Source organism: Phasianus colchicus, chromosome 9 (genome assembly GCF_987193195.1).
Source record: "Phasianus colchicus chromosome 9, bPhaCol1.hap1.1, whole genome shotgun sequence".
In the NCBI taxonomy this organism is placed as follows: Eukaryota; Metazoa; Chordata; class Aves; order Galliformes; family Phasianidae; genus Phasianus; species Phasianus colchicus.
Genome location: NC_143444.1, coordinates 5,592,115 through 5,619,167, shown reverse-complemented (window position 1 = coordinate 5,619,167; position 27,053 = coordinate 5,592,115). Strand labels below are relative to the sequence as shown.

General features: G+C 43.2%; 1 protein-coding gene across 4 annotated transcripts in view; it reads left to right on the top strand.

Annotated features, from left to right (window-relative positions):
• Window positions 1-27,053, top strand: part of C9H1orf21 (chromosome 9 C1orf21 homolog) — an 89,296-nt gene that overhangs the window by 41,066 nt on the left and 21,177 nt on the right. For all 4 annotated transcript variants that reach the window (XM_090145931.1, XM_090145929.1, XM_090145930.1 and 1 more), the window contains exon 3: window positions 15,194-15,288. In XM_090145931.1, coding sequence (XP_090002057.1) covers window positions 15,194-15,288 — 95 coding nt within the window. The remainder of the gene's footprint in view (window positions 1-15,193; window positions 15,289-27,053) is intronic.

Genomic DNA, 27,053 nt, shown 5'->3' with positions numbered 1-27,053 from the left:
TGAATAATGGTGAAAGTTTCACAGGGCAGAGAAGGAAGAGTTTAGTCATAGCCTGAGGCCTGAGCTTATTAGGTTCCAGCTTGTAACTGATGGAAGAGAGCTGTAGCTAGAATGAGGGTGGCTGCTGGGGGAAGAAAAGGACACCTGTCTGGTTGTAGTTACAGATGCATTCTTGCTGTGAGGGAGGATTGCTGTGCGTGCAGTGGAAACAAGAAACATCCTTCGTTGTCTGAAGTGAAGAAGGTGTTGGGGTGGTTTCAGAACTGTGTAAGTGGTGATGTCTCCAAGCTTCTCTTTTTGGGTAAACTCTAATTCGTGGTACAGGACTTCATGGGAAAGGAGGGGTGGAAAGGACATAAGTAACTCCTGTGCAGCTCTTTGCCCTCTATGCCTCGGATAACAGTTCTCTCTTTGCACTGTAGATGTTGCCAGAAGAGCATCATTATCTCATTGTCAGATTTGCCTTCCTTTGCTCTGAACACATTCCCAATCCTTCAGTACTTTTCTATCTTCCTTTTGGGCAGAAGCAGACAGAGAAGCCACATAGGACTTACTAGTGCCATTGAGTGCAGCTTTCCTCTCTCTCTTTGTTGCTGCTCAGTTGCTGTGAGCCTGTATTTGTTTTGCAGACTTCCCTCCAAGCCCCCAACAGATATCCTGTCTAGAAAACCACTTAACATTTCCAAAGCTTTCTTGATTTCTTCTGTAGAACATAATTTGCAGGTATTGAGTGTCTGGATATTTTTTCCCTCGCTGGTGAGTTCCACTTGGATGTAGATGACACCAAAGTGGTGCAGTGCAGTTTGCAGTTCATGCTCTTCATCAGAGCCTCTGAATGCTTGCTCTTTTTTTCACTGCTGGTGGTCGGTTGTAGCCAAGTCTAATGATTATTGGTGAGATCATCACTTCTCTGAGGATTGTTTTTGGACTTTCAAATGTCACTGCAGGTTATGATCGTGTCTTATTGCCTCCCTGGCTTTTAATGCTCTTTCTCCAGTTGAGCAGATGAGCAGGAGCACTGAGCCAGGTGTTCACCATAAGTTTGAATCCCTCATTTGAAAGCTAAAAAACCCACCAGGGTACCAGTGAATTCTCAAAGAACAAGTTCTGCTTAACTGCAAACAAAACATTAAACTTTTTGTCTTATCCCAAACTGAAGAAGGCACCCTGCAATTTGCTGTAATGTATATTTAAATAATTGAGTTAGCAGGCCTATCAAAGGAGATGTTCTAGAGAAGATTGAATATAATATGATTATTATGCCTTGTTGGTCTCTAATGACTTTAAAATCCCTCTAATAAGGATAGTAATAATAAATCTTCATTTATTCATCACTTTACTTCAAAGCTGATTTCCAGGGTGATACATAAGATCTGTAATAACGTAAATACCAGTGAAGAACAAAATGCCCTGATAGAGCCTTGAGCATTGTTGATTGCAGGATATGTTTTAATAATGTAACATCTCTTGTAGATTAATTGTATTTACTCCTTTTTAAAAAATCATGGGATGTTCATTTGGGGATAAGGTCATTGATGTAATTTTTGTGTAAGAAAATCACTGGTAATATGATTTGTTTGGGGAAAAAAAAAAAGCTATTTAGAATGTGCTCAGTAATCTGAGAGTCTAATCCAGATGTTTATGTGGAGCTCTCGAGTGCTTTGCAAATGTGGGAGTAGTAAGAATCTCTTGGCAGGTTGGTAATATCAGTGCTGCAATTGCCCGATAGGATTTCTGTTATTAACAGCAGGTCCATTTGTTAAACCAGTCTAAGCAAAGTTGAATGCAAAACACAGCAGCGTTTAAACAAATTTGTCTCATAACAATGAGGACATTGCAAGAAAAGGAGATCTTTAGCCTCGAGGTATGATAATGAGATTGAAAAACAATAAGCATAATATTCAGTTGCTTCATGAGTTCTTGTGTAGTTGCCTTCACAATTTTCCTGATTTGTACTGCTATCCCACCCTTGTTTTAGAGATGGATGGCACGGAGATCTGTAATGAACCACAGGAACTGATGCCAGGTTGCTCGCAGACCGGCGTGCTGTGTGTCTGCTCTGCTCTTCCTCACTTCCTTTTTCTTCAACAGTTTTCTTCTGTGTGGATGCTCATTCCCAACCCCTTCAGAAATGCCATCATGTGGAATTGAAGCAGGAAGGTCACGGTTTTAACTGTGGCAGGTGTTGACCTGTCTTGTCTGGTGGCAGTGGATGCGCAGTGTCAGGAGAGCAGCAAGCAGCCCAGCAGGAAGGACTCCCTTCTCTCAGCAAATGGAAGGGTTCAGCTTAACCCCAAGGCAGACATGCTGCTCGGTAGCTGCCCTAGCTCAACTGAATCCAAAGACTTTGGGTTTTGAAACTCATCACAAATTTGTCTTTCCACCTGTGTATTTATGGCTTTGTCTGACTGCTGCCTTGTCTGTCTCCATCTTCATGCCTGCCCTGTCTCATCCACGTCGGTATCTCTCTTGTTCTGAAGGCTTTTTCCTTGATTGACAAGCCAAGAAGCATCATCCTACTCAAAACTTCGGGCTCAGAGTGTTGCTCAGGGTACTTCAAAACATCTGCGAGCCCAGCAGACTGCTCAGATGTCCTTAATTAACGAGAGGTCAGCTTCCCAAGCCTGCCTTCCTCCATCTAGCTCTTGTGCACGCAGTTCTGCACTCAGTCTTCTGCACGTTTGAAGCTCTGAAGTTGGGAAGCTTTTAGAATAAGATTTGAAGTTAGAAGAATGTATCAGAAATGTGTTCATCACTGTTGGCTCTTTTCTTTCCTCAGCTGTCAGAAAAAAGTGCTGAAGTTGAGAACGAGAATTTATTTTTTGTGGCCAAGCTGTCTTTCCTTGTGGTCATCCTCACTGAACTGAAACCGTCTAGAAAGAAGCAGCCGAAGGAACAAAACTTCTTTAATTTGAGCCATGAATGCGTGCTGCGAGCAGGAGGTTCTTGCTGCACAAAGCTGGAGCTCTCTCTGCCTGGCAGCTTTTATTTTATCGACCTTCTTCATCAGCTGATTAGCGCTCAGCTATTAATTGCTCCAGTTTGTTTGTCTGTCCTGACACGCTTCTGCGACGTCAGGCTTTCCTTGTTGTAGGAACGCCTAGTGATTACCCAGCAGGGAGCCAGCATCGTGCTGTGTCCTAATAACCATGCTAGATATTTTGAGACAGAAACTTTCACAGACATTTTCAAACAGGAAGAAATATATCCAGTCCCACCGCAGGCACCTACTGCATGTGGGATGTAATTCTGAACTGCCTGGGGTTAGGCACACACTCTGGTCTCATGGGGCAGAGGTACAGAATTTTAAATACCACCCTGACTTTCAAAGGAGGAGATTTTCATTGCTTGCATTCAGCTGAGCTCCAGCAGGGGTTGTTTCCATGTTGCTCCTGATTTGAGCAGCTCGTGTTGTAAAGCAGGGCTTGCTTGAAGGCTTGAAAAACTGAGATGGGCAGATGAGTGTGTTGTGTGATGGAGCTGAACCACGCTCAGGTACGTGAGCATCTTCCATAATTATACTGGATGCTGGTTTTCTTCACTTTTTAATTACTTTTTAAGGAATGGTGGTGGGAGAAGAGATCCCAAGTACATGATGAGATACAGTGTCTTTTAAAATGGAATTATGTTTTTTGTTTTAACAACATCTTCATTCCATGCTGTTCTAAGCTGGTTCGGTGACAGTCTGCTTTCTTATCTAGGTAAACATGGGCCAGTATTAAACATAACTGTTTCAGGAAGTGAGAGAGAAAAATAAAACAAAACAATCTTTCAGTGGGAAACGTAATAACATCATCCTGGTTATCTGGTTTCGTGGTGTATTTGTGTAACTAGGACAACACCCTTAGCAAGTCAATAATTCACTATTTTATTCCCATAAGGAAGTGACAACATGGTTTTTCTTTATAAAAAAAAATCAAAATAAAATCATACTGTGCTCTCAGACTTTTTATAGAGGTGTATTAGTGGTAAGTGTGTGTGTGTGTGTGAAGAAAGCATTTTCCCTGTGAATTCAGACTTGGTGTTTTCATCTTCTGTGCATGGAGGAGGCTCATCTTCTTCATAGCTCTTTTGTAATCATAGGCACTGCTGTTGCAATGTGAGGAAGAAGCTCTGGGCTTTGGGTGTGCTTCATGGTTAGAAGCAAAACAAGCTTTTCATCCCACTCCAGCAAATACACACAGAGAGAAGCAATGAGAACTGTCTGGGAAGTGACAGCAGAGTGGCTGTTGGAAGATTACTCAGTTGTGCTGTGTTGGAATGTTGCAGATCACTTTGTTGAAGTCTCCAGCAGGGATTGAAGGCATTCCTCCTGTGCAATCCAAGGTTAGTGATGGTGGAACAGTTCCCCTTTGGGATGAGTTCAGGACTCTGTCCCACCTGCAGGGCTGCACACACGGTGGTTAACAGCTTCTGCTTGGGTGGAACCCTGGAGTGGATCAGGTCTGGCAATTGCCTGTCTGGATGAAGCCGTGCCACACCTCGTATCTATCTTTATATTGCACAAAGCAGGTGTGCCTCTTTCATAGCATGGCAGCTTTCAAGGCTAAGTAGGAGGCAAGGAGAAGAAAACACGGAACTGCTGTCATCCACCTGTGAGTGTGTGCTCAGGACAGGCCAGCCAGGAGATGTGCAGAAGCAGAGCACGTCTCTTTCTCTCTTAGGGAGCAGCTCAGTGTGAGCAGGTTGTGGTTTGGCACTGCTGTGCCTCCGCTGCTCTGTGGCCCTTTTCGGAGGGAATGCATTTGTATCAATCAAGTGGCTTAGCTGCCAGATAGAGCCTTCCCCTTCTTCATCATGGCTTCTCCTGGCTGGAAGCAAAATAAAGGAAAATGGGGCATATGCGGCGTTCTGTCTTCTGTTGCTTCAGTTCTGTCCTTCTGAAAAGAAAAAAAAATCAGACCCTAAATGAGTTTACTTTCTGAAATGAACAGCAGAGCTTTGCCATTTAAATGTTGCTGATGATTTCATACCTGTGAGTAAAGAACAATGTACTGAATTCAACAGAACAAGTCCTGAATTTTTGCCTCTGCTTTTTGGGATTATAGTATCAGGTGAATTAAATGATGCTGTGTGTGCTCCTTAGCTTAAAAAAATAATCCCTGTTGCTTAAGTCATGTTTGCTAGCCAGAAGGTCTGAAGTACCCTCCTTGTGTGCAGCCCTTTAGCCTCAACATCAAATGCTTAAGGAAGAGCACTGACCATAGCTTTGTGATGGCTTGCAAACGTAGGTGGATAATCTGGAGATGGGAAAACTCCTCGATGAGGGAATTGTTTTGCAGTGTCCTTCTAGTAAACACTGTGTTTATGCAGACCTTCTCTGGTCCTGTTACTATTTCTTTTCTGCTTTGCAGCCATGTCTGTGTTTCCGAGCAGATATCTGGGTACCAGTGCCATTGGCATGGCCCACACCTAACCATGCTCAGCAGCTTTGGCAGGGATTTACTGTGTCAAGGAAGAAGCAGAACAAAAGCTGGAGGAGCAGTTGTTATCACCGTTTTGAGGGGAGGGATGAATCACAGACAGGTTGTAACTTCCCCACTTTGTAATTTAATGCAAGTTTCACCTCTTGCAATCTGCACGCTGGTGTCACAGCACACAAAAAAGATACAGTGGTGGATGAGAAGCCCCACAAGCACCCTGAGTCTCTGCAAGCAGCTGATATGTGGATGGAGTTAATGCAGCTTTATTCTTGGAAAGGACCCATCCCAAAAGCTGTTTAGCTCCATGAAAGCCCAAGTTTAATGCACGCGGAGTGTACAGTGTGTGCATTTCACAGTTGCATTAGTGTACTATAAATAGGGATGTGCATCCACCTCTGATATTTGCTAGGAAGAGGCTGGGATGTATTTTGGCAGCCCTGGTGCAGAAGAAAGTTCTTTTATATTACAGACATATTGTTTTTATACTTTATCTTGAAAAGGTAAAAATCCTTGGTATTCCTTACCTACCTGTAAGTAGAAATGAGTAAAAATGATGGTAAAGTGCCACTGTGCTTTCAGTTCTAGCAGCCTTCCTTTTGTCATTTTCCAAGTGTTGTAATTCTTGGCCCCAAAGAAAAGAAAACCCAAAGACTGAACCTTAGCCAGGAATACCCTACTCTGAGCGAAAATTCACCAGTTCATCACATAAGCCTCAGCCTTGGTCAAGCTGCAGGAACATGTAAGCAATTTCAGACCTTAATTTTATTGTAGGAGTATCTACTAACAGAAATAACTGGTAAATAGATAAAGATGCTAAATAAATATTTGTATACCCTAGCATGCACAGCCTGAGAAATGGTTACAGGTGAACTGCTGTGAAACTGGTTTCTTAAAAGCCATTGAAATCTTGAGTTGCCTTATGTGCTTGGACCACATCTGTGAGCTGAAGGAGGAGACGTTTTTCCATTGGATGCTTCTCCAAAGCACTGAACCCTCCTGGGTATTTTAAATAAATCATGTAACCCAACATTGTGTCCTGGTCCAAGCCTTCTCAGTAGTGAACTTGCACCTCCAAATGGGAAATGTTCACATCGTTGCCTGGTGAGCAGCTGGCATATAAAACCAACCTGGCTTCTGCTGGGTGGCTCTAGGCGTGCCCTGCCTGGCAGTGCTAGGTTAACAGTTGGGCTTGATGATTTTTGAGATCTTTTCTGCCCTGAATTCTGTCTTCTATGATTTTACCCATTGTGTTTTGAATGTAGTGTATTGAATTTCTAACTGCAGGAATTTGGAGGATCTTGGGATAGTTTCAACTGACGGTGCTTGACCAGTGTAAGTGTTCTAAGCACACGTTATTTATTTATTTTTTTTTAGCTATTATTTAAAAACTGCCTTTTCCCACACTTTTAAATAAATGTAACAATATGAGCAGAAAGAGGGCATCAAAAAACCCTTAGCTTTTTTATTGTTTTCCTTGCTTTTCCACCCAGTCCTCTGCACTTCCAGCATATCCTACATGTGCGTGCTCACGCACTGCTTGCATGCAGCACCTTCCATTTTGTTGCAAGAAAGCAGACAGCAGGGCAGCAAATGGGATCAGTACTTCAAGCCATGCCTGGTTATGTCCCTTAGGGTGTCCCTTTCATTGTCACCACCTGTTGGATGCTGTGCCAAGTGGCTTTGGTGCCACACAGGTGATAGGTGTTTGCTTTGGGGTTTTAGATGAAGCCTCACTATGTGGATGCTGCTGAGGGAAGCGGGCATCTTTCAAAGACAAGAAATGAACTACGAACATCATAACCAAGATAAAATATTGATCTTTGCTACAGGTTAATTTCTAGCTCTTCAGATGGCCTGCAAGTAAAATACTTCAATTCACTTTTGGATCTTTTGTGTCTGGAAACTTGTGCTCTATTTTATAAGTTGGGGTCCTCAGCAGTTGAAGCACTGGAAGGGCTGTAAGGGCCGTGACTACAAGTTTGCAAGGCTCATGGCTCATAACAGCATCACTGCCGACTGGGAAGCTTCCTTGTGTAAGGCGTACAGATGTTACCCAGTCCTGTTTCCCTGTTGCTGAACTGCTGCAGCCTTTGAGTTGTTTCATCACCGAGGTTGTGGTTATCACCTATAAAAGGCAGGCAGTGCCCACCTGGTGGGAGTTTGGAGAGATTTTGCTCAGTGTTCACAAAGGGCTTTGAAAGCTGCCGGAGAAGAAGTGTGCTCTGGAAAACCTACTGACTGACATGGGGGTTTCTTGGTGCTCTGTACATCTGGGCTGTGGTTCGAAACAGGATAGGGAAAGTTTTAGCCTTCCTTGTGTTGTGGTTCGTTGCATACAAAGTTAGCTGCATACTCATCTTTTTTTCTCTCCCCTCCTCTGCTCCTGAATCTTCTAGTTGCAGTTTGAGTGGTGCAGTGTTTTCTTTAGGGCAGGGTCACACCATTTGCTTGCTTCCAAATACACTTATGGGGTTCATCTGTAAGAACTGATTGGAGGTGGACTACTGAATTTTCAGTTCCTGGGGGTTGTGCCAAGACCTTCCCTGGGTCATTCTGTGCTACATCAGTGCTGTGGTCTGGGGATGCACAAACAGAAAGTTGCAGCCTGTACCCAAAAACCTGCCTGATGATCTCACCTGAATAGCAGTATTTCTCAAGGCAGCAATCCTTTGTTTTCCTGCCATTTATGCCTTTAATATCTTTCTGCTGCATGTTTCCTCTCCTGTTTCATTTCTCAATTTGATCTTTTTAGTGGGCTAGATAATTACATTTACTGAGTATCCTTCCTGCAGAGCACCATCATTACAATCTCTTCCACTTGAGAAATGGTTTCCTTAGAACAAACCTGCATCTAGCTCCAACTTACAAATGAATGACATGAAAACATTTATATATATGCTTGAGTTTTACATTTAAACTATACAAAAATTGCATAGCTGAAGGACAGTTACACATGCACATCTTAACTATGTTTTGGTTGCTTAGTTATGCACAAATGCACTAAATTCTTTAATTATATTGTGACTTTTTTCAATGCCAACTTATGTATAGATCTTCCTCAGGTCTAGAACACAAATGGCTCTTTAAAAGATCTGGATATTGTGTAATGAAAGATAGCTTGTTTGGTAACTGGATGACTTGTGCAGTTGGCCATTTGTGCAGTTTAACTTTCTAGGATGAATTTATCCTACAAATTATTAAAAAGATGCAGAAATCTGGCTGCTGGTTGTATCCCTGGTGGAACTCCTTAGGAGCATCTCTGCCCTTTTATCTGTGAGCCTGAGTGAACCAGTGCACAACAGAGCCTTTCTTTCCTCCGTGGGATCAAGGAAGATGTTAAGATATCTGATTCTCCCCCTGCCACCATTAATTTAAAAATTACTTTCCCTGTTGAATTCTTCCCTGCCCTACCTCTGTCAGTGACCTAGCAGGCATAAGGCACTGCAGCAGGCCAGTGCCCTTGGTGGAAAGTTTCTTAACATTCTGCTATATGCATAATGTGATAGAAAATGATGTGTGACACTATTGGTGTTTATAGTACTTGGACTGCATGCTAGACCAAATACAGACTAACCGGAGGAGCTTTTAGGTCATGAAGAAACCAAGTGATGATGCCCACGGTCAGCATACAGCAGTTGCAAGCTGTCTATTGGATTTGAAAACTGGCCCAATGGAAACAAGGGAGTTAAATTACAGCTTCATAATCAGCTGTCCCTGTTAGATCAGGGGATAAAAGCAAGATCCATACGTTGAGGCACTCGCTCAGCACCAGCACTGCAGCTGGCAGAACGCTGTGTCCTCCCCCAGGCAGGGCTCAGCCTGTGCTCTTATGTGTCAGAGGACAGGCATAGCAAAAGGAGCAAGAGCTGCGAGCTGTTTGCATCACTGGAAACCAGTGGCTGTGTTATAATGAAGGATGAGGTACGTGAGGTTTTTTTTGTGCTTTTACAGAAGCGAAAAATCAAGATAAAGTCTGCTCAAATTAATGGAACCGTGCTTTCATCAAACTCGTCAGCCCAGGAAGGATGGTGCTGGAAGCTGTCGTGAGCTGGGCCTGGAGAGGAGGTAGTCTGGTGAAGTAGGTGGGAATTTGCTAAAATTTCCCTGTTCATTTTCAAGCAGGCATCACCCTTGAGGGAGCTGCTGTTCCCTAAAGCGTTAGCTATGATACAGGGCTGTAGAAGGAACTGCTCACAAAGAGCTGCAGAGCCAGATCTGACTTTCTGTTAGTTTGTCTCTGTCCCTTTCCACCCCCCCAAAAATAAATCCTGACAGTCACATACATCTTCTGCAGCAGGCACGTTCCTCAAGGCCAGCTTAGGGTGGTGTAGGGAGAGGAAAGCCTTTCAGGGTGATCTTTTCAGACATGCTGGAATCTGTGTAATACATGCAGATTTTTAAACAGCCTTTCTGTCTGGTGATTATTTTGCTGGCAGAATTGGCACGTTGTTTGTGCACCTGTGCTGTGCTCAGTAGCTCAGCCTGCAGCAGTTGCACGTTGGATTCAGGTGCAAGGAACTTCATTTCAGAAACCTGGATGAACATTTTCCAACAGACCTATGAGCAGACTTGGTTGGCACACTTCCAAAGCTGTTTTTCATTCGGTTTGTGTCAGTCCAGGCAGCACGATCAGCAGGGTGATGGATTGCCCCAGCACTGGTGGACCTGGAGGAACTTCTGATCAACAGGAGGTTTCTCACTGGTCAAGGTGTATGTATGCCTCGTGCTTGGGTTTGGTGCTCTTGTGGTGCTTATTTATTTAGCTTCAAACAGAGCCAGAAATAGCATCACAACCAGTGTTGCTGTGGTAATGGCACTTGCAGTGATGTCTGGAAGTGCCAAGGAAATGTTTCTCATAGGAACAGCCAAAAGGATTTTTTTCTGGTTTTTTTTTTTTTTTTTTTCCCCTTCTTCCCCCTCTCCTAATTGTTTCAGTATTATAAGTTGATATGCTCATTTATCACTGAAATTGTTATTAATGGGTGCTGTTTTTCTTTGTCACATTTCCATGGCAACTGGGTGACATGTTTGTGCAGAACTATCTGCTTCCAGATGGAGATCTTCATTCATAAGATTTGCCTACTGAGAATTTTTGCAGAGTATTCAACTTAAAAATCCTTCTTTCATCACCCTTCCAAGGAGCTTTGTGTGAGGGATGGCACTGCTTTCTGGTTTGTATCGTGTGATGGTTTTTATGGTGGACGTTACGCTTGATAACATTTCTGGTTTTAATCTCTGGTTCATTCATATTATTTTTCTTATGATTCAATGAGGCTGCTTTGCTTTAGTACTGCATTTGCTGTGGCAGCTCTGTAAGCACATTCTTCTCCCATTTGAGTTGCTGCAGCTCCTCTCTTTTTATATAATCACAGAATCACAGAATGGCCAGGACCTCAAGGATGATGAATCTCCAGCCCCCCTGCCACATGCAGGGCCACCAACCTCCACATTTAATCCAGCCCAGGCTGCCCAGGGCCCCATCCAACCTGGCCTTGAACACCTCCAGGGACGGGGCACAAGATAGTAGTTTTCTATATTTTTTAAAATATATTTTTATTAATACGTATGAGAGAAGCTTGCAGATTTGTTGCTCTTTGTACATATACCACGCTCTGAGGGCTGGTATCCTAAAATTTAAACATATTCACTACTTGATGTTTAATTTTGAGCATGAAACAAGCATGATGATGTTTCACTTCTGTCCATTTTTGATGTAAAACTGTATTTAGGAAAAAGAAAAAGGTACAGCTGATGAGCACGATGGAGCGAGGTACATACACACAGAACTCTGTGTGATTTCCTTTATCCTGAGCTTCATACTGCTTTCAGTGTCTTGTTGACTGTCAGATTTGATTGAGGTCAGGAAGGACCTAATTAACACCTCAGCATTGCTCTGGATGGGTTTCTGATCATTCAGACCAAGGTATCTCAAAATGCATCAATAGCAGATGCACCACTAGCTGATCAAGCAAAACCTGGTGAGCAGTTTTAGCTAATACCAAAGGTGTTACCTGTAGGGAACACATCAAAGGCCCATTTCCCCAGCCTGTCTTTAATGTAATTTTCGTGTTATTTTAGAGCCATTAATGACCATCCTCCAGTGGTGTTCTTGTGGGTCTGTCTGTTACTTAAACATCCATTCTTTTGCATTTACTTTGCTTTTATCCTGACAGTAACTTGAGAGCAAGAACAATCTCATAAATACCACAGGATTCTTGACTTCCAAACACACTTCTGGATATCTTACATATATCTTATCTACAGAGGATAGATGTTACCATCAGCTGGTCAAAAAAAACTATACATAGCTCTTGCCCTCACAGTGGTAACATGATCGATGCAGTGCACAACCTGTCTTTGTGAAATACTTAATTGAATGTAATTGCTATATTTAGTATGTATGACATAATGGCTGTAGTCCTATACATGGTGTTATACGTCAGACTCATTTCTTCTCTATTTCACCCACTAGCAATGTCCTAGTTAGCCAAGCTGCTGGGTAGCACCTTCTCCCCTGGCTTGGCACCCTTTTGGTTGCTAAAAGGCTCATTACAGTCAGCATAAATGGCTGGGAAAGGTCTCAACGCTGAGTCATCCCATCACTTTCAGGGCTTGTTCTGCATTTCCCATGTCAGATCCCTGCTCCAAGAGATTTGTGAGGAGCTCATAAAAGTGTTACAGCTTAGCTTGATCCAGAAAATTAGGGAAGTTCCACGTGAACGTGAAGGATGAAGCCTCTGTAAATGCCAGAGGGAGATGCAAACAGAAGTTAGTGTTTCTCATCAGGTACCAAGAGGGTTGCATGTATAAATGTCAGCATTTCAGCGGGAATTCAGGTAGTTGTGAGCATCTAAGCAACTTAGCTCAGTGGCCACTGATGTTAATCAGAGATGGGGTTTTTCCCTCAGTACATTGGGTAGTTCTGCTTGTGGGTATTTCCAGCAGTCCCTGTCTGTGCCTTGGATGCTGTAGGGCTTGTAGTCACCTGCATGTCCTCCTTTTTCTTTTGATGACAGTTTAATTAGTTGGCTGTTTTTTTCCCTTTGAACATGGAATCATATCTATCTGTTCCTATCCCTGTCGAGTGACTGCTCAGTATGAGAAAACAATGCCAATATGTTGTACCTATGCTCAGTATTTTAAGGAAAATATTTTGCCTGTAGTAGGAGCTTGTGAATAATATCACTGCTTCAGACTGATCATTCTGTCCATCTCTGTGTGTGATGCAGCAGTTGATCATGGCCCAGTCTTCTCGCTCCCTTTCCTGAGCTCAGGTTGATGGTCACCCCCTGCTTCTCTGCTGTTGGTATGTGCACTGCTTGCTCACAACACCTGGGTTTGATGGAGTTGCTTGCTGCCTGGCACTCTGCTCCGTTAATCATTTATTTAGGCATTGAAGTATGCCTGCTGCTCATTCAGCCTGCTGCTTTCTTCACGTGCCTCATCCCCAAGAGCTTGCTGCTCAGCTTTTAAGGCAGATTGTCAGCTTTAGATTTGGGCAAATTTATATCCCTTTGGAGATGCAGGTAGGGATTTCTGTTGCCCAAACCCATGCTATATAATAGATGGATATAAGTAAGTAAGACACTTCCTATTAAAAGACTAATGTTACCAATGCTTACAGAAGCATGTGCAAACTTTGGCCTGATTATTTTTGTGTTCTCCCAACAGGAATGCAGGTTTCCCTGAAGTAAGACTTGCTAGTTGACATGGTTTATTCAACTTGTCCTAGAAACATGATGAAAAGTGACTGTTTTATTTTTGGGTGCTGCGTGTCTCAGGCACGGACTGATCCAAGCATCTGTGCTTTTCCTGCAGGTTCCTAAGGTAGAGAGAAGAGTCATGCCAGCTGGGCTGTGCTGTGCAGATAATTGAATAGTTATTGGATTGATAAGTATGAGGCAAAAGCACATTTACTAATCCACGCTGGTAGCTATCTGTGCAAATTATGCAATAAATCCTTTAAATGTCTCATGTAAACCTCACAGTCCTCACCCTTGCCTGGTCGACTGCCCAGTTTCTCCATCATCTATTCTCTTTATCAGCCCTACACAATTCAGGATGTTCCCTGCTGAAGAACATAAGTTAGATACAGATATTACAGTCAATCAAGCATATCTAATTCTCAGGCTTTTTTTGTGTTCAGGCTTTTTCGTTTTATGAAGTGTCACCTTCTGACTGCCTTAATTCCATTTAAAAAAGCACAAGGTTTAGCTAATGTGCTCGTGTATACCAACCTAATAATTCTTAATTCATGTTCTTCCAGTGTGTTTTAAACTCTTACATGTGTTTTGAGTCTGCATTTGAAATGCTGCTATTTGATACATTTGTGGTTTTATTTAAGCTCTGTATTAAGATTTTTAATTATATAAAAAGTCTCATTTACTAGACTGAATACAGCACCTGCCTGTATCTTAAATTAATTAATTTTTCAAAGTTAGGCTTATTTAACATACACTCATTGGTCCATAGTGTCCTGACAGCAAGATTCCTAATAAGTGATTTTTTTGTTTTGTTTTGCTTAAATACATTAAACCCAGGAAATTCCATTTGTGTTTTGTTTTCCCCTGAGCAAGGGGCAAAGTGCTTGACACCCCAAGGAATGGGTTGAAAACGCCATTAATAAGGTTTGAGTGGTTTCTTTCCATTAGCCCAGGTTTTGTCTTTTCTTCCCAGCTTACTGTATCTCATTTCATTTTGCATTACCGAGGCTGCAGTCCCTGTTTCCTTTCTGCATGGTGTGTCCTGGTGGGAGGATTGGGATCCCAAAGCTCTGGGCACCTTTCCTGTGAGTTGGCTTGCTGCACAGAGAACCCAGGCAAAAAGCCCTAATAGCTCCCTGTTGGTATTGCAGTCACTGGGCTCCTGAGCTTGAGAGAAAGGAAGTAAAGAATCCCTTTTCCCAAAATCCATAGGAGTTTGGGAATGTCGTGTCCAAGCAAAGAAAACCCAACTCTGAGTGATGCTGTTAGCATCCGCAGGTAAAAGGACATTGCAGGGCTGGCACTGGAGCTGGGAGTTCAGCTCTTTGAAAAGCTGAAGCATGATAGAGTAGTAAGGACAAGGCAGGAATCTTATTTCTCTTTTTCCTTGTTTGCATGTAGGATCTCTCCTGGGGTGACTTTCAGGTGTAGGAAAAATGGTTGTGGTGAGGAGTGGGGGAGGAGAGTTGTCAGGGAACGTGCTGTCTGTCATGGGGTACCTTTTAGCTCCATTGAAACAGTGCAGGAGAAATAATGGAAAAAAATGCAGTGTTCTGGAGTGTTTTGTTTTGTTTTCCTAGATTGTAACCTAATTTTTAATTTCCCTTTCGCAGCATTGCTTGATTTTTTGTTTTTTATTGCAAAGAACACAGAGGAGCAGCCTCTGCGTCGTGGCTATGTGTATTGCTTCCTTGCCCACTGCCAATGAAAAACCTGGGAGGCTGCAGGAGCCAAGAGCTTCTTTATATTCAGATGATCTTTACAGGAAATCAGGGAGCCTGGGAAGAGTGTGTCCTCTCGCATACCCAATATCCACTCTTTATAGGGCCAGGCAGGAGAGCTGCCCACCCATCTCTGGAGGCCAGACTGAAGCTTGAGCCAGAAACGTCCTTGGTAGCAGTCCCATTTAAGCCTTTCAAACTACAGACATGTGGGTTTTAGTTGCCTTGCTGGATGAGGGCCTTCTCTAGTCAGCTGTTTTGGTTTCAGGTTTTTCTTTTTTCCCGATTGCCAAACTACACTGGTTCAAAACTTTTTTTTTTCTTTTTTTTTTTTCTTGGTGCTCAGATGAGTATAGGATCAAACCAGTGGAAGAGGTCAAATACATGAAAAATGGGGGAGAAGATGATCAGAAAATAGCAGCCAGGAACCAAGAAAACTTGGTAAGGATTGAACTTAATCACTTCTCTAATGAAATAACGTGGCTGTGCTTTTGTAATGAAATATGCAACATGCAGCACATTCAGCCTGCAGCTTACACGCAGCAAGAGGACTTCCCTGACAATGCCATACCTGGCTGTGAAGATCACGTGGACAGTGTGAAATATGACTTTGCTTCCTTGCTTGTCTTTCTGAATTAGGCTCTGCAGGGAGTGCTTCCGTGATTATACTCACCTCCTTTGCAGATGTAAATATATATGGTTTGAAATACGTGTCTGTCTTACAAACGAGTTGGTGGTAAAACGGCAGCACCCTGCCACGATAAAATAACCTGTTTAAGTAGATGCTATTTGCTCTGTGCTTCATGGTTTTACATATTTTAAAATTCACCGTTCAAAGTAGAAAAAGAAGTACGTTCACAGCAGGGCAGCTGCAAAAGTCATTTTGCATGTGTTGTGTTTTCCCTGACTGGAGCACCTTGCTGGCTCACTGTCCCACCATCAGGAAGGAGATGCCAGCTCAGTACCACTAGAAATAGCTGGGATGCCACTGATGTGGCTTAAATCATGGCTGAGTCACTTCTGGCATTTGTCAGCAGTCATCTCCCCTCTTCTAAAGCTGGAGGAATATAGGTTGTGTAATGTGCTAGCTGGGGCTTGGCCCACTTTAATTTTTTGAAGACATTTCACACTAGTATTTGTGTATGGAATTCCAAATCTGGTTCCACTCATTCTTTGCAGCTTTCTTCACGTAGGATTGTTTTTCCACCTCCCCCCATCAGTAATACCAAATGGGGAACATCAACAGCAGATTTTGGTGGACCTGTTACCATTATCACCAGCTCGAGATTTGCTTTTTGCCATCAGTGGGGGAAGCTGGACACAAAGCCACCACAAATTTTCCTTTTGCTGAAGATGCATGGAGGAGGGTGAGCAAGCTCCAGGCAGTCTGGATGCCTTCCATCCCTCTTCTAGATGCACGTGCTTGCAGTACAAACAGCTACACGTGTCTTCTTGCTCTGTGCAGCAGTTTATTTTGCTGGGTAATATCCTAATGCAGGTGCTTGAGGAGCACACAACGTGATTTCTGCTTTGCTCTCCAGATCAGCCCTTTGCTACCTGCAGCGTTGCATTGCTGACACTCCAGTGGATGGCACAACCTCAGCTTGCAGTAGGGTGCTGGGGATTCTTTACTAAGCACTGCTGAGATCATCACCTTTCCTAGTAGCATCCGCAGTGCCCTCAGCATAACTGCAATGTAAGCACCTTTGTTTTGAGCTGGGAGGAGTGTGACTGTGAGAATTTTCGCTCATTTTAGAGACCTGGTGTTTTGTTGTGCTCATTTTTTTTCCTGTTTTCCTGTGGAAAAAGCCTGTCAGCTTAAAAACGTTTTCAATTTTCAGCTGCATTTAGGGCTTTGGCAGAAGGTTAATGCCACTTGAGTGGCACCCAGGAAGAGTTCAGGGAGGCATAGGTCTGTTGAGGTGACACAGCACATGCCAATGTTTTGTGCTTTGATTGGTGACTGCTTTCTGGCAGCACTTAAGTGTTAGTCTGATTAAATTTAGCAAGAGACGTTTCTACAGCACAGGGCTTATTGTTTTATTACTGATGCTTGATGAGAGCAGTGGGTTTGGTGGAAAGTGTAACTTAATGTGGGGCTGGAGAGCTAGTAGAGCTTTCTTGTCTGTTTATCTACTGGGAGAAAAAGAGAATAATGCAAGAAAGTCTTTGATCAGACAGGTTGTATATGCTTTAAAACAAAAACCCTCCTGAAACACCAAAAAGGCTTTACTTTCCTCTCCCTCATCTTACTATAAGGAGATTACACCGACTGTAAATGCATGCAGCTCTTAATCTTGGGAATTGTCAAGTCCTCATCCTTCTTGGGTTTTTAAGGGTGTTTCACTTCTCCTTAGTAAACGTGTTTAGTTCACTGCCTGGAGGATAGGTTAAGCTACCCATCACTCAGGCTTTAGTTTTCTTAACGTGTGAAAAGCTGGCAAGCACTTACATAATCCCATCTTCTCATCAGACATTTCCAGGCAACAGAAATGTTCGGGACGAGGAAAGGCTGTGGGAGAATCAGCCAGCCCTTTTCCTTCCTCCCTCTCTCCTCAATTCCACCTTTTGCTGTTGTCACAGCTGCTAACTCATATCTCCTTCTGAAATGGGGCTGGAGGAGATGGTGTTGTCCCTTGTGGAGCTGGCACTGGAGGTTGGACAAAGCTCTGTTCCTTGGGCACCATCTTCTTGGCTTCCTCCTGAGGGGTAATCAGGGCTCACAACTGGAGCAGGGCTGACAGTGTAGCACAGAAATACTGTGCAGACATATCAACAACAGGAATGGCTGTGGTAGGGCTGCACGACAGGCAGAGCAGAGGATACTCCATGTGAAGAAACTGGCAGGACGAAAATTGAATTAAAATGTAGGTTGTTGACAGGAAAAAAAAAAAAAAAGAAAAAATGTCAAACTTGTTTCTTATTCAACTGCTTTACCCAGATCATTTTTGCTTTTTTTTTTCCACTTTCTGCTGGGATATCTCCAATCCTGGTTGAAGAGAAAGGATATTGGGCTGATTTGCTCATGAGATGTCATTTGTGTGGGGGAAGAAGTGAGCCTGCTCTAGGGCACACCTGCAGGGTCTGCCTGGAAACTTGTGGGGTCAGGGACTGGTGAGGACAGGGGCTGCCTCTGTGCAGGGCCAGAGGCAAGCTCCAGCATCTTCCTGGCCTTCACGTGGTTCCCCATAATTTTGAGGGTAGTATGGGTTGCTTGTGCAATACTGAAAAGAGTTCAAGGGTTTTATGTTAGCCGTAATCCAAACTAAAGGTTTGTACTAGCTTTAGGTTTATTACTCAGATCTGGGGTTTTCTTTTGGCTTTGGATGCAAGCAAAAGCTGATTGTGGCTACTTCATTACCTTGAAGAGCTCAAATGCTAAAAGTCAGCAAGTATCAATCTTTTGAAAAGTTAAATCTATTCTAAAAAATACAAGCAGAAATAGATAACACATTTTTACTATTTCTAAAGGCCTGTATTAAATATACAAAGCACAATCATAACAGCTTATTTAACATTCATCATAGGACTAATTCAATTATCCTCACCGCCATCCTCTTGGAGCATTGATAGTTTTCCACTCTAAAATTTTATTGCAGAATAAGGTAAGATAAGATGTGCTGTATTCATGCAGCTTTGGAAACTTGATGAGTATCAGTTTTCCTTTGAGACTTTGCAGTATTACAGAGTCCTCTGAGAACATCAAATATCTAACTTTGTGTTAGACGGTTGATTCGGAATTTATCACAGTTCAGTTCTTGGATGCTTTTGTACCTTTTACTAAGAGGAATTGTTTCCTAATCTGTCATGCCACAATGCTACCTGTTGGAGCTTCTGTGTTTTGTTATCCAGGCCTTAAAACTTTTGGGCATAATGCTCTGTTGTCCTGAAACTCAGTAGTGGAATTGTATGGTGGAGGTTGAGATGGATTCCTGTTGGAATTGGAAGAAAACTGTACCCCTGTATTGTGCTTGCTCTCTCTCATTCCACCTTTAATAATACAAGCATAATACCTTGCATTTTCCTTCCAGTAAGTATAAGTTTCCATTCAACTTACCTCCAAATGTACTTTTTTTGTCAGCCTTGTGTGCGCTGTTATTTCCAGTGTCTTGAGCTTCTCCAGCCAATGTAGCATTCAGCTTGGTAATACTCAGTTCTGCACAGCCTTGGTGTCTGTAGGTCTGTCTCCAATGCCAATACCATCTTCTGCTGTGATGTGTTAGAAGTTGACCTGGCAGTCGAAGTGCATGAAATCAAAAGCCTGGCAGAAAAGGATAAATGAAGCAACTTTAATAACAATATACAAAAGTGAATGTGCTGTGCCTAATATAAATATTTAATTGGGTATGTAGAATATGTCTCATAAATCTATCAATCAGATAAACATTTTGTGAGATGTGATGCAAATATTGACACATGCTGCAATTCCTGACTGAGTTAGGCAAGCATTGCTTCAATTCTATTCCCAAGTTCCCCAATCTATATATAAATATAAGCTACTCCTCTCCATGGTTAAATTTATTGGGGATATTTATGGTGTTTTCCTGTCTACGTATGTAAAAAAAACCCCACAGATGGCTCTGCAAATGTAAGTATATAATACGATTAGTTTGGTATTTTAAAGTGTTTAATTCCACTGCTGCTTATTGTTTCTAGACAGGCTTAGAATTGCTGTGTTTGAAATTCGTAAGTCTGTACAATTGTAATACGTTGCCAGAGAGCTTTATAAAAATTAAAATTAAGCATCATTTTCACGTATGCTACAGCATGAAGATTTCAGGCTGTAGGTTTCCTAATGATTGCAATAATAGCATTGTGAAGTGAACTCCCATTGCACTCTGCTTATCAGGGGAACTAAAGCAGAAATGCCTGAGACCATAGGCCTCCATCCTTAGCAGAAAGAGGCATTTTTTTTTTTGTCTGCCCTGAAGTCCAGGGCTGCATTAAGCCCTGGTTTGATTGTCTAGCTTAGGCCAGGAGCAGCAGGCAGCAGACAGCAGCATCCTGCACTGCTGCAGCAATTGCATGGGTTTGGTTCCTTGTCTGCTGTCAGGGCTGCATGTCTGTGCATCTGTCTGCCTAGGCAGCAGTGACTCTTAGCTTCTCTGCCCCATTTTCCTTTCTCCTCCATTCTTTTCAGATGTAATGCCTGTGTTCAGCAAAACTCTCGCAGATGCTGAGGGCTATTGAGTTGAAATTTGGACACAAAAACATGTGGAAAAATTGGATAATTCTGGGGAGAGGAACACTGAGATATCATTTGTGAGGAGTGGGGGCATAATAATAATAAAAGGGCAAAGTGAGCAGTACTGGATGACTTGCTATTGTAGCAGGGTTGCTCACAGGCTGGTGTGGCACCCAGCCATTGCTCTATTGGCATCTCCTATGGTCCTGGGAGCTGGAAAAGAGAGCTGGGAAGTTGCAGGACATGAAGCAGGGCTGCTTCCCACCAAGTTTTCCCTCAAGCAGAGAAATCCTGGATGCTGCAGCAGCCAAATCCTCCTGCCCCAAAAGAGGTATGTGCAAGCAGGTCACAGAGGTTGCTCAAAGATGCTCTATTCAGCCTGTTCTTGCCTTGAGTTTATGGAAAACAGCTCAGAACAAAAGAAACTGCTTCAAAATAAGTAAGTAAATGAAAACTGAGCATAGAGCCAAGCTCCTTTCAGCTGTAGGTGGCAAGGGTTGCACTGGGGCAAGGGAGGAAGGCCTTTCCCCCAGGTGTAGCCACTGAGTGCAGCACTTGGGCAAGGCAAGCAGTGTGTAGCACCAAGCAAAGAGGAGTTATTACCCCAGGACGTCCTGCAGGAGGACACAGTTGCTTATTGGGCTACACTTTCCTGCAGTCTTCAATGGTAGAATCCGGACCAGTGTGTAATCCCAGTTTGCCTTCTGCATTCCCCAAGGAAATTACAATTCTCAAGTCACCCTCTGGACTTCTGCAGAATTTCAGATTCCATACAACTGCTCCACTATTGATATCAGTAGTAAAGAAGGAAGTAAGTGCTGTGTTTCAGTTCTCATGAGCCCGCTTCTGCGGTGTATTAGGAAGAAAGGCATTTGAAACGGATTTAGCAGTGCATGGAAAGAATGTTGTTACTGGAATCTGTTACTTTAAACACCATGCAATTAGCTTTTATCCCTATTGCCTGTTTCAGTTTAAATTTGCAGTGATATTCTTCAAAGAATGGTTTCTTTTAATAAATTTGTGTCAGTTTAAGCTCATTTAACTTACGGGTCACTGCATGTTATATAGAGATGAAAGTAAATGATCGCAGTAAGTATTAATTTCCTCTGGATCCCATAAAAAATTTTGATGGAAGAGGTATTAATTTTTCTTTTAGTGTCTGACTTCTGAAAATCGAAAGAGTAAGTTGATACTATTAATAGTTTTAGCAAATCAGAAGCAACATTAAAACTAAGTATGTTCCAGGTACGTTGCTTCAGACTAGTCTGTATTTCAGTCTCCACCCTCTGTTAATTAAGCCACAGAGTATTCTGTTGGGATGTGCAGTGAGACATTCTGATCAGGGCGTGATTTTAAAGTACAGAAAGCTAAAAAATATATAATTATATGCCCAAGTTATGCTTTGCTCTTGCTGGATCAGATATAAATGTCCGGCGATGTGTTTGTGATCCCACAGAGATGTTTGCATCAGTTGCAGAAGCTGATTGTTTTCTGTATGGGTCATGCTGACTGTATTTTTATCATTTGAATGGGTGGAATATCTGTATCTTCAGACATTGCCACAAGGATATAACTGTTTCTCATATCCTTTCATTGTCAGTGTCCTTGTTCTCGAGGTTGTCTGCTGCATCGAGGCTGTGTGTATGTTTTGGACACAAAAATTCAATGATAATCTCTGGAGGGAAGTATAGAGATGGACACTGCTCCCCCAATGGCCACTTGTGTGCTCCATCCTGCTGCACCGCCAGCATCAGCTGCTTGGCCATCAGTCAGCTGGCAGAATACATAGGTTATAGCTGAAGTTGGTTGTTTACATACATGAGACATAAAGTTTGGGAAGTTTATGGTCTGTCATCTGTGATCTTAAGGGCTAGAAAACTTTCGCTGTTTTTTTTTTAGAGCTGCCATTCTTTTTCTTTGAGAACTTGAGGGCCTCTGAGCTTTACTTGTAGAATTTAATTATCAGGTTGCCCAAGGAGGCTGTGGATGCTCCATCCCTGCAGGCATTCAAGGCCAGGCTGGATGTGGCTCTGAGCAGCCTGGTCTGCTGGTTGGTGACCCTGCACACAGCAGGGGGTTGGAAATGGATGATCCTGATTCTGTGATTCTCAGTTTCATTTTGAATACAGCGCTGCACCTGGAGAACTTTTAGGGGCTGACAGCTGGGATGGGCACATTCAGACTCAAACTGAATATGTTGGTTTTGCTTTACTGAAGCTGAGATGGTCCTTTTGTGGGATGTGAAGTGTTGGTTTCAGGCAAGTTCTCCTCGCAATCAGTACCTGTGTGGGGGAGCTTGCTGTCAACATTGCTGCTTTTTGCAGCTGAGTTTTCTTTAGTGAACACATGCAGCCAGTATCTTTAAAGACAAGAGGTAGGTGCCAGCTCAGTCTCGTGGGCAGCTGTGTGCTCTGCCTTCAGGGCACAGTGCAGTGCTGGGCTCCTCCACAGGTGCTTCCTTCTCTCTGTGTTTTTGCTCCTGCATTTACTGCATCCCCATGAGTGACATGCAAGGAACAGGACATCTCCCTTGGGCATGGAGCTGCTGGGACAGGCCTGGGCTCTGGAGGACCTCTGCATGGGAGCTTCTGAAAGCTCAATGAGTTTGCCTCCTTAGGAAAGCAACACAAATATTTTCCAATATCCAATCCATATGAGACTGTATTCATAGCCTATATTATTTTTAGTGTGTTCTCTTTTCATTCCTCTGGGCTGCTCAGTAAGAAAAGCAGCTTGCAGAAGGACTCAGAATGAGAAGTACTTGCAGGAATAAGAATTGCAGCAGGAGAGCAGAGAGCACTAATTATTAAACTAATCTTCAGGAAGAGAGTTTGTGTTGTGTGCTGAATGAGAATGAACTGATATTTTGAACGTTTTCAATATTCCCTGCTTTTGCCAGCAGGAGCACAGCATTTTGCACAGCACCTGGGAGGAAACGTTGGCTCACGCTGAGCAGGAACATTTTTCACCACTTCAGCTGCTGTTCTGCATGTGCTTGCTTTGATGCTTTGGTTGTGTTCATCACGCTGTGTGGATGAAGTCAGCAAACCTTTACAATCCAATCAGGAAACTGAGGTGGAGGAAATGATGATATTTTAGATGAAAGTATTTAAAACAGGAGTGGACACTTTTAAGTGGAATTTTTTTGTGTGTTGTTTGAATACAGAGGCTGGACACAGGCATAGATCAGCTCAGGCTTGCTGGGACCATGCTCTAGTGCTGGGGCTACAGAAATACCCCAGTGTAATGGTTTTCTAGAGCCAAGGGAAGGGGATGTGGAGATGGCTGCTGGGAAGCTTGCCAGCCCCATTCCCTCGCTCCTGCTGGCTTCAGCTCTTCAGCCTGAATTACAGCATGCTCAGAGCCACAGCTAGGGGAATTCAGGTCTCCTTGTACCTTTTTCAGGAATTTTTTCAGGATATTAAGTGAAATTAAAGGATTTTTTTTTTCTTTTTGTATATAACAGACATCCACTGTTGTTATTTATACCTGACAGATGGCATTGGTGCAGTGTTTTTAACCTCTTGTGGCTGGAGCTGGTGTCCGTGCTCTTGTTTTTAAGCAGAGGGCTAGAGACTGGAGCTGCCTCTGCGTGCAGGGTCAGGCTTTGCATGACCCATATGTGAGCTGTGTGGTGCTTCGCTCCCCTCAATGTCATTGCTGAGATGCAAGCAGGTGGGGACGTGTGCTGGGGGAGATTCTGCATTTCAGGCCGTGGGCAGGCTGGTGTCGAGCAGCAGAGGGGGAGAGTCGGATCAGGAGAAGGGGAATCTGGGCAGAATGAGAACCTTCAGGTTCAAGGCTTTTTCACCGACAAGAAAAAGAAAACCTAGGAGAAAAAAAGAGCCAATGAAATGAAATATGTGCTTATAATTCAGGCTCTTGCGTGGAGGGAGGATGATGCAGTCTGGGATTACATATAGGCATGTTATAAAGTGAGATAGCATATACATGAATACTTCCTAACGTCAGGTGCAAATGTACACAGATAGCAAAGCAATACTGAACTACGCTATTACGCAACTTACCAAAGCAATGTTTGCTCTCACTGGGCAGAAAACCTTCTATGGCTTTAAATTATTTGCTCCTTGCTCCTGCAAGAGAAACTATTCGAGTTGAAACGCAGCTCCACGGTGCTGCACTTTCATCTCCCTTACTCACACTGCACTTGCCCTGCTCAGTCAGTGCTGCTTCTCACTGCCTTATCTCAGGTGGGATCTTGCCATGGGATAGCATCAAAGGCGGGCGGCTTTGGGCAGGTAAACAAACTGCCTGATCTGCTGGGCATGGGAACGCAAAACCGATGCTTTTTAATAATGTCATAATATTGTGTTTGTGCGTATCTATATGCATTTAAATAGAAAATGCAGTTTGTATTACAGCAGTGCCTGAAGGCAGGAGGTGGGAATCAGAATTGGCTGTTCTGCTTTGTGAACACCGCATAAAGAAATCCGACCCATCTAACTCCTATCCATCTAAACTGTTGCATCCAAACCAGCACTTTTATCTCCAACTTCATGTGTTTCCAGGAGGGCAACCTGGGGGTAAGTTTCCAAATCCCGCAGTATAAAATAAAAGGCAAACGCTGGAGAAAATAAAGATGTAGCCACACAGGAAAGCATGGTGCACTGCCTTCCTTCCCCAGTACCAGGATGTACGGCTGCAGTGTGGGGGATGATTTGGATGAGCGTGGGAGGGAGCGTGCCATCAGGCTGCTGCTTTTCTTCCTTCATTTAGCTGTTTGGTAAAAGGCAGCTGCTGTGCTGGAGAGGGGGCTGCCATATGGGGACGTATGGCAGCAGGGGATGGTTTCAGGATTTGAGATACGCTCAGAACATCCTGAAGCCAGTAAAATGCTGCGTGTTTGCCAGATCTCTGCTTAGGCATGGGGAGCACACAGCGAGTTGCCTTAGCAAGCAAACTTGAGTTAAATATAGAAAATGCTCAGTCCTTTCAGATGGCTGGGCTCTGAAACCAGCTTCACTGAAGTTGCTTCATAGTTTTCAGGAGTCAAAGTCAAAACATACCTTATTTTTTTTATAAGAGCTTGGCTAGGTGCAGAAATTTAGGAGATTCTGTGTTCCTGGGTTTGGAGCTCCCGTCTCTGTAAGCCACTCCATCCTGCCCAGCTTTTCCGAAGATCAACATCCACATGGGAGCACTGAAATAATCCTTCCACTCATTTCCTTCCTGCTGAAAGTGCTCAGCTACAAAGCAGGACTTCAGCAGCACAGTGAGATGCACGGTGATGGCAGACACGAGATGGTGGCAGCTCTTCCCAAAGCACAGCGTGTTCACAGCGTGCCGTGCATTCAGCTGGTTTTCTGCATCCTCCTCTTTTAAAACACAACAATGCAAGCAGAGATACTTCACTGAGCTTCTGCTGTGGCACAGCATCAGCTAGCATTGCTCAGCCTTGCAGTGAGCCATGGCTGGCCGCAGGCCAAGCGTTTGCTAGCTGCAGCCTGCCCACTGCAGCTCCTCTAAGAATAGCCCCAGTGCTCTTTTAATCAAACAGAACAGAGAAAAAGAGCGAAATTTTAGCAATTGTTGTTTTAATCTGTGTTACAGACATGGAGTTTGGAGGGAAGCTTTTGTCTGCAGCAAGCTACGATGCTGAGAAGTGTTCTGGGTCTCGGTGAAGTGAGCCAGGGCTGAGCCCTGTGGCTGTGGGGCGGTGGGCATGCAGGTGTCTGCAGTGGCTGCCTTGCTTCAGGAATTCCAGGACATGAGCAATTTCTCAGCTAATGCTAATTAGGCTTGTAACTCCTTCTGAAATGATCTAAGGCGAGGATTAATTACAAAAGTTTCTCAGTGTTAGAACATGTTTCTTTAGTTAAAGCTCAGTATGCTTTCAGTTAATGATTACTGTAAAAGATTTTTCCTCTACTTAAAATCCCCAAATATACCTTTCTATCTTGATATGTAAATAAACACATCTATGAGTTTATCTAAACAAGCCTGAATGTTAAATGGGGAAAAACACATGAAAGGCCCTTGCCCTGCCAGCCCATTCAAAGGCTTAAGTGAGCGGATTCACTTATGCCTCATGGGCTTGGTTGTCTTCTGGAAGCTGTTCTTCTGGCTGCACTCGTTTGCTCAGTTAAATAAAACATGACATGGATTGTTTTCTTATCCTCATTTAAATAATAAGGGACCTTAGTTCTTCTCTTTTTGTCTGCAAATGTAGGGGAAGATTGATGGAGTCCGGATGGATCCAGCAGGTCCCATGTTAGATCATTGCTCTGTGAGGCTCCTGCCTCTGAGCTTTGAGTTGTGCACCTTCTAAATCTGAATGTTATTAATACCGTGGTGACATTTCCACAGAGAAGGAAGGATGCAGAGCTTTATAAATAGAGTCCATGAAGTAGTGTGAGAGTGAAAATACCTGAATTTACGTCAGCCTCATTTGTTGGCCGTTAAAAAATCCTACGTAAAAAATGTTTAAGTGGGCATGTGAAAGGCTTGGTTTGACTTGGTGTGCAGTTATGAAAGGCCAGATGGGAGAACGTGTCTTCTCCATGTCTTCTCCATGTCTTCTCCGTGTCTTCTCCATGTCTTCTCTGTCTCCTGTGCTCCCTGTTTTCCTGGGATAAATGTTTAGCAGATTCTCACAGTTTAGCAATTCCTGCATTAGCACAGTGTTGTTGTTCCCTACTGGGGATCCCTCTGCCAGTTTGGAAAACTGGATCAAGTTTTCATTTGTTCTCTTATTTATTTTATGGAACTCTTTTTTTTAAGGATTAAGTCACATAGCCTAATAGTGATGCCATTTTTTTTCATATCCTACTTCTGTGAGTGCTTTAAAACAGAAAGTATTCAAATCTAGTTCCCATGGCCGCTGTGTGTGTTGTTTTTTCCTAGAAAAGCATTGCATTAGCCTGCCCTTGAGCTCAGATAATGCAATAGAAAATTGTTGTTATAAATGTAGACTTTAGATTCTTATCATATGTTAATATTTTGTTAATCTGGCACTATAGATCCCCCTGATTTTATGGCCTCTACTTACGAATCCTGGATT